This window comes from Rhinatrema bivittatum, chromosome 3 (assembly GCF_901001135.1).
Source record: "Rhinatrema bivittatum chromosome 3, aRhiBiv1.1, whole genome shotgun sequence".
Taxonomy (NCBI): domain Eukaryota; kingdom Metazoa; phylum Chordata; class Amphibia; order Gymnophiona; family Rhinatrematidae; genus Rhinatrema; species Rhinatrema bivittatum.
The window spans coordinates 224,775,618-224,790,339 of NC_042617.1; the positions used below are offsets into that span (position 1 = coordinate 224,775,618).

Sequence of the window (14,722 nt, forward strand, 5' to 3'; positions counted from 1 at the left end):
GGAATGGGATAAGGAGAAAGAGAAGGAGTGTGAGAGAAAGAGGACTAGAGATGGGGGAGGATTGGGAAGATTAGGAATTTGGAATGAGGAAGAGAAGGGAGAGAAGGGAGAGAGAGAGATTCTTGGATTGAGGAAGGGGAGAAGGGAGTAGAAAGGGTTGCCAGAGTGGATTCCAGGATCTGTTGAGAAGGGGGAGATAGAAAAGAAGGGAGGTTCCACGAACTGGGGAATGGAGATCTAGGGAGAGGGGATTTAACTTGCAGTGAATGGGGAGGAGAGGAGGGAGGTGTCCTCCTTGCATGCCCTCTCTTAGCATCCTACACAGTGTGATATACAGATACACACATACTTGTCACCAATCTCTTCTTTCTTACACATATGAAAACTGTCCCTTATTCTTGTTCCCCACTCCTTACACACAGACATATACCTCTTCCCAGCTGATTTTCTTTTTGTCCCCCACTCTCTCTTCCTACCCTACAGTGATCTCTACTCAGCCTATCCTAATCTTCTCAAAATGATCCTCCTTTGCTCTGTCTGCTATAGGCTCTCCTGTTTCCTGCATGCTGCCTGGAGAGGAGGGGCTGGATTAGGAAACAGTGGGGTGCTCTCTGTTGAATGACATTAGGCACAGCTGAAAGACAACATCTTCAGCCAGCCTGCTGCCTCGCCCCCCAGATTTCTTCTGCCTTAGACACAAGACTAGTGTGCCTACTTGACAAATCCATGTCTGCTCATCAGTGTGCCTGCATCAGAGAGCTATGGTCGGATCTGGCAGTTGAATCTCAGCAAGTTATCACCATGCTAGCTGAAATGTGATAAATTGTATTTCATATAGTTAATACATTGCTGCATAATTCAAGTACATTTTTCTTTAAAATATGATTTTTATCAATACTCATTTATACATTTCATACCCATTATGCATAAAGTAGAAGCAACTAGTACGCTGATGCTTTTGTTATTTGGAATGAATAATATTTTGCTCTTGTTTCCAAACTAGGTGGAAAAATTGGTCCAGAAGAAGCATTTTACTTGTATGTTAATGGACCAGATTTTATTTCTATGATGCCTTGTAAGTATGGCAAAACAGGAGCTAATTATTCCAAATATATCAACGAAAACATTCTACAGTGTGAACAGATTAAAGAACTTCTTATGAAAGAGAAAGATGTGGATATTGGACCACTAATTGTAAGTAACAAGTCCTTAAATGAAAAAAGTATGGGAAATATCCCCCCCCCCCCAAAAAAAACCCCTAGATGTCATAAAAGAATGGTGTAGTATTGAAGAAGCTAGTCTAATGAAGTCTCAAGACTGGTACACATTGTGATTCTCAATAAAAATAAGTATCTGTTAAATATATATAATATATAATGTTAAAAAATGTGAAACATATAAAACTTAATGGGTTTGTTGGTACGTCCAATCTGTTGCACACTAACCCAGTTTTTAAACTGTTTTGCTTGCAGGTAAATTTGCTTTTAAAGAATGAAACAGTACTTTCCAAATTTTATTAAAAATAAAAAAAAATAAATTCAAACCTGACACAGTTGATGTTTCAAAGTTAGCTGTATCAGTGGTATGGCAGAGTTTTCTCATCATTGTTCTGTGGGTTTCCTTGCTTGTGCTTCAGCTAATTGGAGGACTTCAATTTTCAGTGCTGTCAAACCAAACTTTTGATGTGCATTAAATTGACTAGGACAATTATTGAATATTAATAAGATTATATACACTGAAAATAATTATAAGCAAGGTAGTAGTGCTTCCTAAAAGTTGTTGTTAAAATAATTTTCTTGGTTTCAACTAAATGGCTCAGAGAGTGTGGTGCAATACTATACAGAGGACCTGGGCTAGATTTCTGGGTCAGTTCTGCTCCCCAGGACAGGCAGGACTAAAGATACTTCAGTGGCAGCATTCACAACCCTTGTGTTGGGCAAGCGGTAAAAATTCCCAGTTATTTATTTAAAAAAAAATAAAATAAAAAAAAAAATATATATATATACATACACACTGTGGGGTAGATTTTAAAAGCCCTGCACGCGTAAAGCCCCGGGACACGCGTAAGTCCCGGGGCTTCGTAAAAGGGGCGGGGGAGGGGGCATGTCCTGGGGGCGTGCCCGGGGTCAGGGGGTGGTCCGAGGCAGGTCCGGGGGCGTGGCAAGGCTTCGGGAGCGGGCCGGGAGGGCAGTCCCAAGTCCCCCGGCACTGCGGCCTGTGCCGGGGGCTGATGAGGCGGCGCGCACAAGTTACGTGCGGAAGGAAAGTTCCCTCCGAGGCCGCTCCGATTTCGGAGCGGCCTCGGAGGGAACGGAGGCAGGCTGCGCGGCTCGGCGTGCGCAGGCTGCCGATTTTGCGCAGCCTTGCGCGCGCCGACCCCGGATTTTAAAAGATACGTGTGGCAACGTGCGTATCTTTTAAAATCTGGCTTACTTTTGTTCGCGCGCGCATATTTTTTTAAGATCTACCCCTGTGTATCCTCTTCTCATCAATGGTTCAATATGGGGTACAAAATAACAGGCATAAAAAACAAATAACATAACTGAAATAAAGAAAAGACGAGTTTCCACCATGCTAGGTGTAAAAATACACTAAATTACCAGTGAGAATTTACTGCAGTTTACATGCTTACAGGCCAAACAGAACATGCAGGGCTAACACCATGTTAACAATCAATAACATTCTATTATCATCGGAATTAAAAAGACAGACTATACATAAAGCAGTGAGAAAGCTGCAGAAGTTGTCAAAAAAGAGTGAAAACATCAGACATTAACTCAAGAACAAAACCTCTGTTGTAACTGTGAAACATAAGTGCTTTAATATCAATACAGAAAAATGTTTACAATAGCAACTATCAAGCTAAATTGTATATATTTTAGGATACACAAGCTCTACATATTAATTGCCTAACTCAAAAGCTTGCTTTTATAGAAAAGTTTTCAACAACTTTTTAAATGACTGCATGCTGTTTGATCCTCCATTGGACTATTAACCAATAGAGAGATCAAAGAACCAGGGATAATGTGATCTTTAATACTGGACCTGGTCAAAATATACACAGCAGAGTTGTGAATTATCTATAATGCTCTGAGGGCATTTGCTGACAGTCTAATATAGGTTGAATTATAAGAATAAGAACTTGGAACGCCAAACAAAAATCACAAGGATTCAGTAACAGTTTTAACCTGAGGAGCATAAGCAGCTTAAAAAACAATTCCCTCACCACAGTCTTTATAAAGACATGCATAGATAAATTAGACAAGACCCAGCTTTTGTACTTATGTTAAAATAGATATAGTCCAACTTTTCAAGACTAATGCAGAGGGAATCTGAAAGAGGAAATCTACTTTGAATGATCACCTTGGCTTTTTTAGCATTGAGCGCAAGCTTATGATTGAACCAGCATTTGACCTGCTAGTCAGATGTAAGCAAAATAAAAGTTTACAGATCATGTTGTCAAAGTTTACCTGAAAAACTGAATGCAATTTGCATACTATTTGTAGTTTTTTCTCAGGCTAGACAGCAATTTACATACACGGGCGGATTTTAAATGCCCTGCTCGCGTAAATCCACCCGGATTTACGCGAGCAGGGCCCTCGCGCGCCGGCACGCCTATTTTGCATAGGCTGCCGGCACGCGCAGAGCCCCGGGAAGTACGTAAGTCCCAGGGTTTTTTAAAGGGGGCGTGTCGGGGGGGGGGGGGGGTGTCGGGGAGCGGGGCCGAATGACGCGGCGTTTATGGGGCGGGATGCGGCGTTTATGGGGCGGGACCGGGGGTGTGGCGCCGGCCCGGAGGCATGGTCGAGGCCTCCGGACCAGCCCCCGGGTCGGATGACGGCGCGCCAGCAGTCCGCTGGCGCGCGTAGATTTACGTCTGCTTCTAGCAGGCGTAAATCGAGGGACAAAGGTAAGGGGGGGTTTAGATAGGGCCGGGGGGGGTGGGTTAGGTAGGGGAAGGGAGGGGAAGGTGAGGGGAGGGCGAAAGAAAGTTCCCTCCGAGGCTGCTCCGATTTCGGAGCGGCCTCGGAGGGAACGGAGGCAGGCTGCACGGCTCGGTGCGCGCAGGCTGCCCAAAATCGGCAGCCTTGCGCGCGCCGATCCAGGATTTTATAAGATACGCGCGGCTATGCGCGTATCTTATAAAATCCAGCGTACTTTTGTTTGCGCCTGCTGCGCGAACAAAAGTACGCGATCGCGCTCTTTTTTAAAATCTACCCCACAGGGTCCAATAAATGGTAAACAATACAGTTGGTGGGGATTGACCCTGGAGAACTCCTGTGGTGATAGTCTTCCAAGAGAATACAGAGGGATCAAGTCTAACGTGTTGAACTTAACCAGTCAAATACGATGAAAACTAATTGAGTATGATTCCAGATACCCCATTATTACTCAGATGGGATAGTAAGATTGGCTGATTTAAGCCCTTTTCTTCTACTGTCAGTTCTCGATTCTGTGATTTCCACCTGGCTGCATTATATGCTTGGAATAGACTTAACATAAGAACATAAGAAATTGCCATGCTGGGAGCAGCCACAGCTTGGGGAAGAACCCAGAGGAAAGAGTGAGGCAGACTCTGCCTATTCATAAGAACATAAGAAATTGCATGCTGGGTCAGAGCAAGGGTCCATCAAGCCCAGCATCCTGTTGCCAACAGAGGCCAAACCAGGCTACAAGAACCTGGCAATTAGCCAAACACTAAGAAGATCTCATGCTACTGATGCAATTAATAGCAGTGGCTATTCCCTAAGTAAACTTGATTAATAGCCGTTAATGGACTTCTCCTCCAAGAACTTATCCAATCCTTTTTTAAACACAGCTATACTAACTGCACGAACCACATTCTCTGGCAACAAATTCCAGAGTTTAATTGTGCGTTGAGTAAAAAAGAACTTTCTCAGATTAGTTTTAAATGTGCCCCATGCTAACTTCATGGAGTGTCCCCTAGTCCTTCTACTATCCGAAAGAGTAAATAACCGATTCACATCTACCCGTTCTAGACCTCTCATGATTTTAAACACCTCTATCATATCCCCCCTCAGTCGTCTCTTCTCCAAGCTGAAAAGTCCTAACCTCTTTAGTCTTTCCTCATAGGGGAGTTGTTCCATTCCCCTTATCATTTTGGTAGCCCTTCTCTGTACCTTCTCCATCGCAATTATATCTTTTTTGAGATGCGGCGACCAGAATTGTACACAGTATTCAAGGTGCGGTCTCACCATGGAGCGATACAGAGGCATTATGACATTTTCCGTTTTATTCATCATTCCTTTTCTAATAATTCCCAACATTCTGTTTGCTTTTTTGACTGCCGCAGAACACTGAACCGACGATTTCAATGTGTTATCCACTATGACACCTAGATCTCTTTCTTGGGTTGTAGCACCTAATATGGAACCCAACATCGTGTAATTATAGCATGGGTTATTTTTCCCTATATGCATCACCTTGCACTTATCCACATTAAATTTCATCTGTCATTTGGATGCCCAATTTTCCAGTCTCACAAGGTCTTCCTGCAATTTATCACAATCTGCTTGTGATTTAACTACTCTGCACAATTTTGTGTCATCTGCAAATTTGATTATCTCACTCGTCGTATTTCTTTCCAGATCATTTATAAATATACAAGCCGTTAAGCCCGTTAAAACGGGCTACATCCCTCTGTCTCTCACCTCCCCCTCTTTCTCTCTCCCCTCACTCTTCACCACCCCCTCCCTCACCCACTCCTCCCCACCCTCCCTCTCCTATCACTCAGTCCCTCCCTCCCACTCAGTCTCACTCACTCACTCCCTCCCCCCTCTCTCCCTCCCTCTCACTCAGTCCCACTCACTCTCACTCAGTCCCCACTCCCTCCGTCCTCTCCCTCAGTCCCACTCCCTCCCTCAGTCCCGCCCCCTCACTCAATCCCTCCCTCCCACTCAGTCATTCCCTCCCCCCTCCCTCTCACTCACTCAGTCCCACTCACTCTCCCTCAGTCCCACTCCCTCCCTCTCTCTCCCAGTCCCACTCCCTCCCTCAGTCCCAGTCCCTCCCCCTCACTCAATCCCTCCCTCCCCTCCCACTCAGTCCCTCCCTCTCACTCAGTCACTCCCTCCCACTCAGTCCGTCCCTCCCTCTCTCTCTCTTCTCCCTCCCTCGCTACCGCCCGCTACCGCCGTCGCCGCCCGCTACCGCCGCCGCTCGCTACCGCCGTCGCCGCCCGCTGCCGGTACCGCCGCCGCTCGCTACCGCCGTCGCCGCCCGCTGCCGGTACCGCCGCCGCCGCCCGCTGCCGGTACCGCCGCCGCCGCCCGCTGCTGCCACTGGACGCCGCCATTTTTTTTTCTTTCTGAAGCTGCCTCAGAGCGACGTGCTCGCCCGCACATGCGCGGTAGAGCTGGTCTCTACTGCGCATTTGCGGGCCGTCGGTCACAGGCCATTTATAAGGTAGATTGAACAGTAGGGGTCCCTACACAGAACCCTGAGGTACTCCACTGTCCACTCCCTTCCACTGAGAAAATTGCCCATTTAATCCTACTCTCTGTTTCCTGTCTTTTAGCCAGTTTGCAATCCATGAAAGGACATCGCCACCTATCCCATGACTTTTTACTTTTCCTAGAAGCCTCTCATGATGAACTTTGTCAAACGCCTTCTGAAAATCCAAGTATACTATATCTACCGGTTCACCTTTATCCACATGTTTATTAACTCCTTCAAAAAAGTGAAGCAGATTTGTGAGGCAAGACTTGCCCTGGGTAAAGCCATGCTGACTTTGTTCCATTAAACCATGTCTTTCTATATGTTCTGTGATTTTGATGTTTAGAACACTTTCCAATATTTTTCCTGGCACTGAAGTCAGGGTAACCGGTCTGTAGTTTCCCGGATCGCCCCTGGAGCCCTTTTTAAATATTGGGGTTACATTTGCTATCCTCCAGTCTTCAGGTACAATGGATGATTTTAATGATAAGTTACAAATTTTTGCTAATAGGTCTGAAATTTCATTTTTTAGTTCCTTCAGAACTCTGGGGTGTATACCATCCGGTCCAGGTGATTTACTACTCTTCAGTTTGTCAATCAGGCCTACCACATCTTCTAGGTTCACCGTGATTTGATTCAGTCCATCTGAATCATTACCCATGAAAACCTTCTCCATTACGGGTACCTCCCCAACATCCTCTTCAGTAAACACCGAAGCAAAGAAATCATTTAATCTTTCCGCGATGGCCTTATCTTCTCTAAGTGCCCCTTTAACCCCTCGATCATCTAACGGTCCAACTGACTCCCTCACAGGCTTTCTGCTTCGGATATATTTAAAAAAGTTTTTACTGTGAGTTTTTGCCTCTACAGCCAACTTCTTTTCAAATTCTCTCTTAGCCTGTCTTATCAATGTCTTACATTTAACTTGCCAATGTTTATGCTTTATCCTATTTTCTTCTGTTGGATCCTTCTTCCAGTTTTTGAATGAAGATCTTTTGGCTAAAATAGCTTCTTTCACCTCCCCTTTTAACCATGCCGGTAATCGTTTTGCCTTCTTTCCACCTTTCTTAATGTGTGGAATACATCTGGACTGTGCTTCTAGAATGGTATTTTTTAACAATGACCACGCCTCTTGGACATTTTTTACTTTTGTAGCTGCTCCTTTCAGTTTTTTTCTAACAATTTTTCTCATTTTATCAAAGTTTCCCTTTTGAAAGTTAGCACGAGAGCCTTGGATTTGCACACTGTTCCTTTTCCAGTCATTAAATCAAATTTGATCATATTATGATCACTATTGCCAAGTGGCCCCACCACCGTTACCTCTCTCACCAAGTCCTGTGCTCCACCGAGAATTAGATCTAAAATTGCTCCCTCTCTCGTCGGTTCCTGAACCAATTGCTCCATAAAGCTATCATTTATTCCATCCAGGAACGTTATCTCTCTAGCGTGACCCGATGATACATTTACCCAGTCTATATTGGGGTAATTGAAGTCTCCCATTATTACTGCACTACCAATTTGGTTAGCTTCCCTAATTTCTCTTAGCATTTCACTGTCCATCTCACCATCTTGACCAGGTGGACGGTAGTATACCCCTATCACTGTAGTCTTCCCTGATACACAAGGGATTTCTACCCATAAAGATTCAATTTTGTATTTAGTCTCATGCAGGATGTTTATCCTGTTGGACTCTATGCCATCCCGGACATAAAGCGCCACACCTCCTCCCGACTGCTCCTCTCTGTCATTGCGATATAATTTGTACCCCGGTATAGCACTGTCCCATTGGTTATCCTCTTTCCACCATGTCTCTGAGATGCCAATTAAGTCTATGTCATCATTTACTGCTATACATTCTAGTTCTCCCATCTTACTTCTTAGACTTCTGGCATTAGCATACAAACATTTCAAAGTTTGTTTTTTGATTGTATTTTTATTCTGCTTTTTAATTGATAGGGATAAGTTAGAATTTTTTAGCTCAGGTGAGTTTTTAGTTACAGGCACTTGGACTACTTTTCTAATTATTGGAACCTCACTGTCAGGATGCCCTAATTCTAATGCATCATTAGTATCCTTTAAAGATACATCTCTCCGAACCATGCGCTGCTGAGCGACTGTCGGCTTTCCCCTTTGTTCTAGTTTAAAAGCTGCTCTATCTCCTTTTTAAAGGTTTGCGCCAGCAGTCTGGTTCCACCCTGGTTAAGGTGGAGCCCATCCCTTCGGAAGAGACTCCCCCTTCCCCAAAAGGTTCCCCAGTTCCTAACAAAACTGAATCCCTCTTCCTTGCACCATCGTCTCATCCATGCATTGAGACTCCGGAGCTCTGCCTGCCTCTGGTGACCTGCGCGTGGAACAGGGAGCATTTCAGAGAATGCTACCCTGGAGGTTCTGGATTTAATCTTTCTACCTAAGAGCCTAAATTTGGCTTCCAGAACCTCCCTCCCACATTTTCCTATGTCGTTGGTGCCCACGTGTACCACGACAGCCGGCTCCTCCCCAGCACTGTCTAAAATCCTATCTAGGTGACGCGTGAGGTCCGCCACCTTCGCACCAGGTAGGCATGTTACCAGGCGATCCTCACGCCCACCCGCCACCCAGCTATCTACATTCCTAATAATCGAATCACCAACTATGACGGCCGACCTAACCCTTCCCTCCTGGGCAGTAGGCCTTGGGGAGATATCCTCAGTGCGAAAGGACAATGCATCACCTAGAGAGCAGGTCCTTGCTACAGGATCCTTTCCTGCTACATCTGGTTGGTGCTCTCCCATTATGAGACCTTCTTCCTCCAAGGCAGCACCAGGGCTGCCAGTCTGAAGTTGGGACTGGACTACTATGTCCCTGAAGGTCTCATCTATATACCTCTCTGTCTCCCTCAGCTCCTCCAGGTCTGCCACTCTAGCCTCCAGAGATCGGACTCGTTCTCTGAGAGCCAGGAGCTCTTTGCATCACATGCACATGTACAACTTCTCACCGGTGGGTAAAAAATCATACATGTGACACTCGATGCAAAAGACTGGGAAGCCCCCCTCTTGCTGCTGGACTGCTGCCTTCATCTCAATTTTGATCAGTTCCTAGTTAAGTTTTAGGTTGCTATGGGAGTAGGAATGTGTCTAAGTTCCTTTAAATGTATAGTGAATTCACTATATGTCTGGTAGTGGCCTACTGGGGTCTGATCGAATTCTCAATAAAGTTTTTGTTGATGGGGTTTTTTTTTTTTGGTTTTTTTTTGTGCAAGTGGCACCTGCCTATAAATTAAGGGATGAGCTTGGGGTGGGTGGGCTGGGAATTACAAACAGTCTAACTTTAGTTAGTCAGCCTGAGTGACTCACAGCTCCCTTGATTAACAGATGTTGTTCTCTATTCAAACCTAATCACACTACCTCAACACCTTTCCAAGGTGAGTAAACTGAGCTGAACTATTCAACTTTTTACTTTGGTATATACTGCTCCTAGCTTATTTCTAGCTTCTGGCTACTTTTTTGTGGGTTTTTTTTTTTGTGTGTTTTTTTTTGTTTTTCAATACAATGCACTCAGTTATTTATTAAATAAAACACTTAGCTCTTTAAAAGTCTGGAGGACACTTTAATAGTCAGGCAGACTTTTAAAAAATAAACACACTACCTACTGCTACCTTATTGACTGACTATTTAAAAATGCAAACAGTCTAACTTGTTTTATTCACTGACTGACTATTAAAGGCACAAACACACAAACACACTAAATAATATTCCCAAATAGTTAACTTATAGTTAACAAATAGTTAACTATACAATAGATTTCATATCATAATGTAAATAATGTAAATATTTTAATCTCTTCCGTTCGTCTCTCTTATTCTAATTTCTCTTCCCAGTTTTAAGACCCTGTTGTAATGTAACTTTTGTTCTCCTTGCACTTGTTTTTCGTTTCTTGTTCTCACCCCTTGTTTTATGTAAACCGGCATGATGTGGTTTCTAATCATGAATGCCGGTATAGAAAAACGCTAAATAAATAAATAAATAAAACTTTGCCCCAATACTTTTAAAAAAGTCAATGTCAATGTCCCAAGCAAAAACTTACTGATTCCTTTCAGCCACCAGCAAGGTGATCCTCTCCTCTCAGTGTTTCCACTGGCAACGTAAATGTAAGACATTGATAAGACAGGCTAAGAGAGAATTTGAAAAGCAGTTGGCCATAGAGGAAGAAACTATCAATAAAATTATTAAATATATCCGGTGGAAAGCCTGTGAGAGAGTCGGTTGGACCGTTGGATGATCAAAGGGTTAAAGGGACACTTAGGGAACTTAAGGCCATTGCGAAAAGATTATATGATTTCTTTGCTTCGGTGTTTACTGAAGATGATACACCGTTCCGGAAATGGTTTTCAAGGGTGATGATTCAGATGAACTGAATCAAATCACAGTGTACCTGAGATATGGTTGGCCAGATTGACAAACTGAAGAGTAGTAAATCACCTGGACCGGGATAGTATACACCCCAGGGTTCTGAAAGAACTAAATAATGACATTTCAGACCTATTTCAGTTTATTTGTAACCTATCATTTTAATCATCCATTGAACCTCAAGACTGGAAGATGGCCAATGTAACCTCAATATTTAAAAAGGGCTCCAGGGGTGATCTGGGAAACTATAGACCAGTGAGCCTGACTTCAGTGCTGGGAAATATCGTGAAAACTGTTATAAAGAATATAATCACAAAACATTTAGATAGACATAATTTAATGGGACACAGCCAGCATAGATTTATCCAAGGGAAACCTTGCCTCACAGATCTCCTACATTGTTTTGAAAGGGTGAATAAACTTGTGGGCAAAGGAGAACCGGTAGATGTGGTGTATTTTGATTTCCAGAAGGCATTCGACAAAGTCCCGCATGACAGGCTTCTAAGAAACTAAAATGTCATGGGATAGGAGACAATGTCCTTTTATGGATTGCAAGCTGGTTAAAAGACAGGAAACAGAGTAGGATTAAATGGTCAGTTTTCACATTGGAAAGAAGTAAATAGTGAAGTGTCTCAGGGATCTGTACTTGAACTGGTGCTTTTTAATATATTTATAAATGATCTGGAAAAGGGTACGAGTGAGGTGATTAAATTTGCTAATGATACAAAATTATGTAGAATAGTTAAATCTCTAACAGATTGTGATAAATTGCAGGATGACCTTGTGAGACTGGAAGATTGGGCTTCCAAATGGCAGATGAATTTTACTGTGGACAAGTGCAAAGTGATGCATATAGGGAAAAATAAACCTTGCTGTAGTTACACAATGTAGATTGTATCTTAGGAGTTACCACCCAGGAAAGAGATCTAGCCGTCATAGTGGACAATACATTGACATTGTCGGCTTATGTGCTGTGGTGATTAAAAAAGCAAACAATGTTAGGAATTAAGTAGGGAATGGCAAATAAAACAATGGATATCATAATGCCTCTGTATTGCTCCATGATGAGACTGCATCTTGAATACTGTGTGCACTTCTGGTTGCTGCATCTCAAAAAAGAAATAGTTGCACTGGAGAATGTGCAGAGAAGGGTGACCAAAATGATAAGTGGCATGGAATGGCTGCCCTATGAGGTAAGGCTAAGAAAGTTACGACTGTTCAGTTTGGAGAAGAGATGACTGAGGAGGGAGTTATGATAGAGGTCTATGAAATCATGAAGGGACTTGATCAAGTTAATGCAAATCTCTCAGATAATAGGAGGACTAGTGTTCACTCCATGAACTTAGCAAATAGCTCATTTAAAACAAATCAAAGAAAATTATTTCACTTAGCGCATAAGTAAGTTCTGGAATTCATTATCAGAGGATGTGGTTACAGCAGTTAGTGTAGCTGGGTTTAAAAAAGGCTTGGACAAGTTCATAGAGGACAAATCCATAAACTGCTGTTACAGTAATTAATAAGCAATAGTAGCTTAGGATTTATCTAATGTTTGGGTACCTGCCAGGTACTTATGACTTGGATTAGCCACTGTAGGATACAGGATACTGGGCTTTATGGACCCTTGTTCTGACCCAGTATGGCATATCTTATGTTCTTAACTTGCAGGAGAGCACATAGAAATGGCTTAGAAGGTCTCCTGTGAATAAGGTCGGGTGTTATTGAATTATGGGAGGAGAAATATAATCTTAATTTTTAATTGGATCCATTAAGAGTGCAGGAAGTGTGCTTGAAGAGTACAGTACCTGAGCTGTACACTATTTATAATTACACAATACTCTTTCTGCAACTATTTTCACCTGAAATTCAACTTTGACATTCTCTGTTACCAGTCTTGGAGATACACCTATTTGTTCCTCCCAATGCAGCAGTAGCGAAACACGGTCCAGTGTCGGGGGACAGAGCTGCACTTTAAGCCATTTTAACCCTGTACTCCATACTAAAAAGTGTTTGGATCTTAACTTGATTGTGTGGACGAAACATATCCCTGTGATACACAACAAGATTGCTGATTGTCTCTCTTGTTGCAAGTGAGAAGAATTCAGGAGACTAGCACCAGACACTAAGGAAACAGGGACACTGGAGCGAACACTGGAGCGAACATTCACTCAAACTGCTGTGCAAATCCATTGCACTGTCCACCTGATAGACATATATGAAGGCTTACAGGGCAGTAATGGATTACTTAACCGAAACGTTTGGTAGATGATCCAGCTTCCACACACTTAGTACTACAGTATATAGTTGAAGCCAGGCGAGCAGCAACATCTAGAGGTATGGTCTATACCAACTTGGCTAGCTTCACTCTTTTGCTAAGTCCCAAGGTTGGCCTAACTTGGCTAGTGATTTTGCAGTTAAACTGTTATGGCAAGTTGGGCAAAGTCCAAGATTTCTAGTCCTGATAGCTGTAGAGCAATCCTGCAGGAGCAACTGTTACGGTTATAACACATTCTGCTAACAATTGTCTCAGACAGTTTTGAGCCAGTCCTGTTTTGCGCAGCTTTTATTGTCACCTTCTTTGCTGCCCTCAGAGTGAGTGAGCTGGTGATGATGGTTCCAGCCTTTTTGCCTCTGACATATCAGTTGGGGATGGTAAGCTACTGCTAAAAATTAGGAGATACAAAACAGACCAGCAAGGAAGGGATAAGACACTTCCCTTGGCAAAGGTCTCAAGGTTAGCCAAGTGCCCGGTAATGAATGTCTCACAATACATCGCTGTTAGACTGTCTGGTGGTCTCCTGTTTCGTGTGCATGTTAACTTGCTTCCTTTGAGTAAGTATGACTTCAGTAATGTTTTGAGGCGATCCCTGAGTGCAGCTGGTTTGCAGGCAGAGCAATATAGAACACAGTCCTTCAGAATAGGTGCTGCCTCCAGTGCAGTTGCAGCAGGTTTTACTTGTGTCACCAAATACCATATCGGTAGATGGCACTCCATGGCTTGTCTTATGTCAGACAGGTGAATGGTACTCCAGATACTAATTTATATTTCCTGGCGTGTAGCCAGATGGACTCAGTACGAATGGGATAGTATCCGCATGCTAGCAGTTGGAGACGGATCTGAAGTCAGTACGGGGGCGTATATAGCCCCACAGGAAGCGCAGCGACTCAGTAATTTCCGTCTCCAAAGCAGTTTGGAGTGCCTGCACGCTAGTCGAGCGTGCTTTCCAAGACTACTTTGATTTTTTTTTCTCTTTCTTCTCATTTCAGATTCTACTTGTTGTTTATTGCCTATTCAGGCTTAGAGCCCCTGCGCTCCTGCGGTAGATACCCTCGGGTTCCTCCCCCAGCGAGCTCCCGGGTGATTGCCATGCTCCCCCGGTGGGAAAGTCCTCGGTCCTGCCGAGCCGCGGCAGTGACATAGCCCCCGGACGACGTTCGGGGTGTAGCCTACGAGGCCCCTCGGTCCCGGCGTGGACGAGGTAGCGGGTGCATATCCTCAATCGCGGTGGTGAGGTGCTCCCTTCCCCCGCAGCCGGAGACCGCTTGTGTTCCAGCCGAGAAGCGCTGACGCTGGTAAGGTGCACCGCTCTTCCTACGGGTCTCCAAAGCACAGAGGATCGGCAGCGTGGCACGCTATGGAGGACGCCATCTTGGGCCTGGTTCAGGTACTCCGCGCCCGTAATAGGCGCGGCTTTTCCTCCTCCTTTTGAGTTTCTATATTGAGCGTATGCTGCTGACCGCCTATTGCTGATGCCTATGATGCATATTGAGCGTATACTGCTGACCGCCTATTGCTGAAAGCCTATTGAGTGCATATTGAGCGTATACTGCTGACCGCCTATTGCTGAAAGCCTATTGAATGCATATTGAGCGTATACTGCTGA

The 14,722-nt window shown here is 44.0% G+C and overlaps 1 protein-coding gene across 1 annotated transcript in view; it reads left to right on the top strand.

The window, feature by feature from the left end:
* LOC115087279 (lysosomal-trafficking regulator-like) overlaps positions 1 to 14,722 on the top strand; it is a 1,534,685-nt gene that overhangs the window by 442,223 nt on the left and 1,077,740 nt on the right. Inside the window, 1 exon segment of the mRNA XM_029594260.1 lies at positions 1,004 to 1,194. Coding sequence (XP_029450120.1) covers positions 1,004 to 1,194 — 191 coding nt within the window.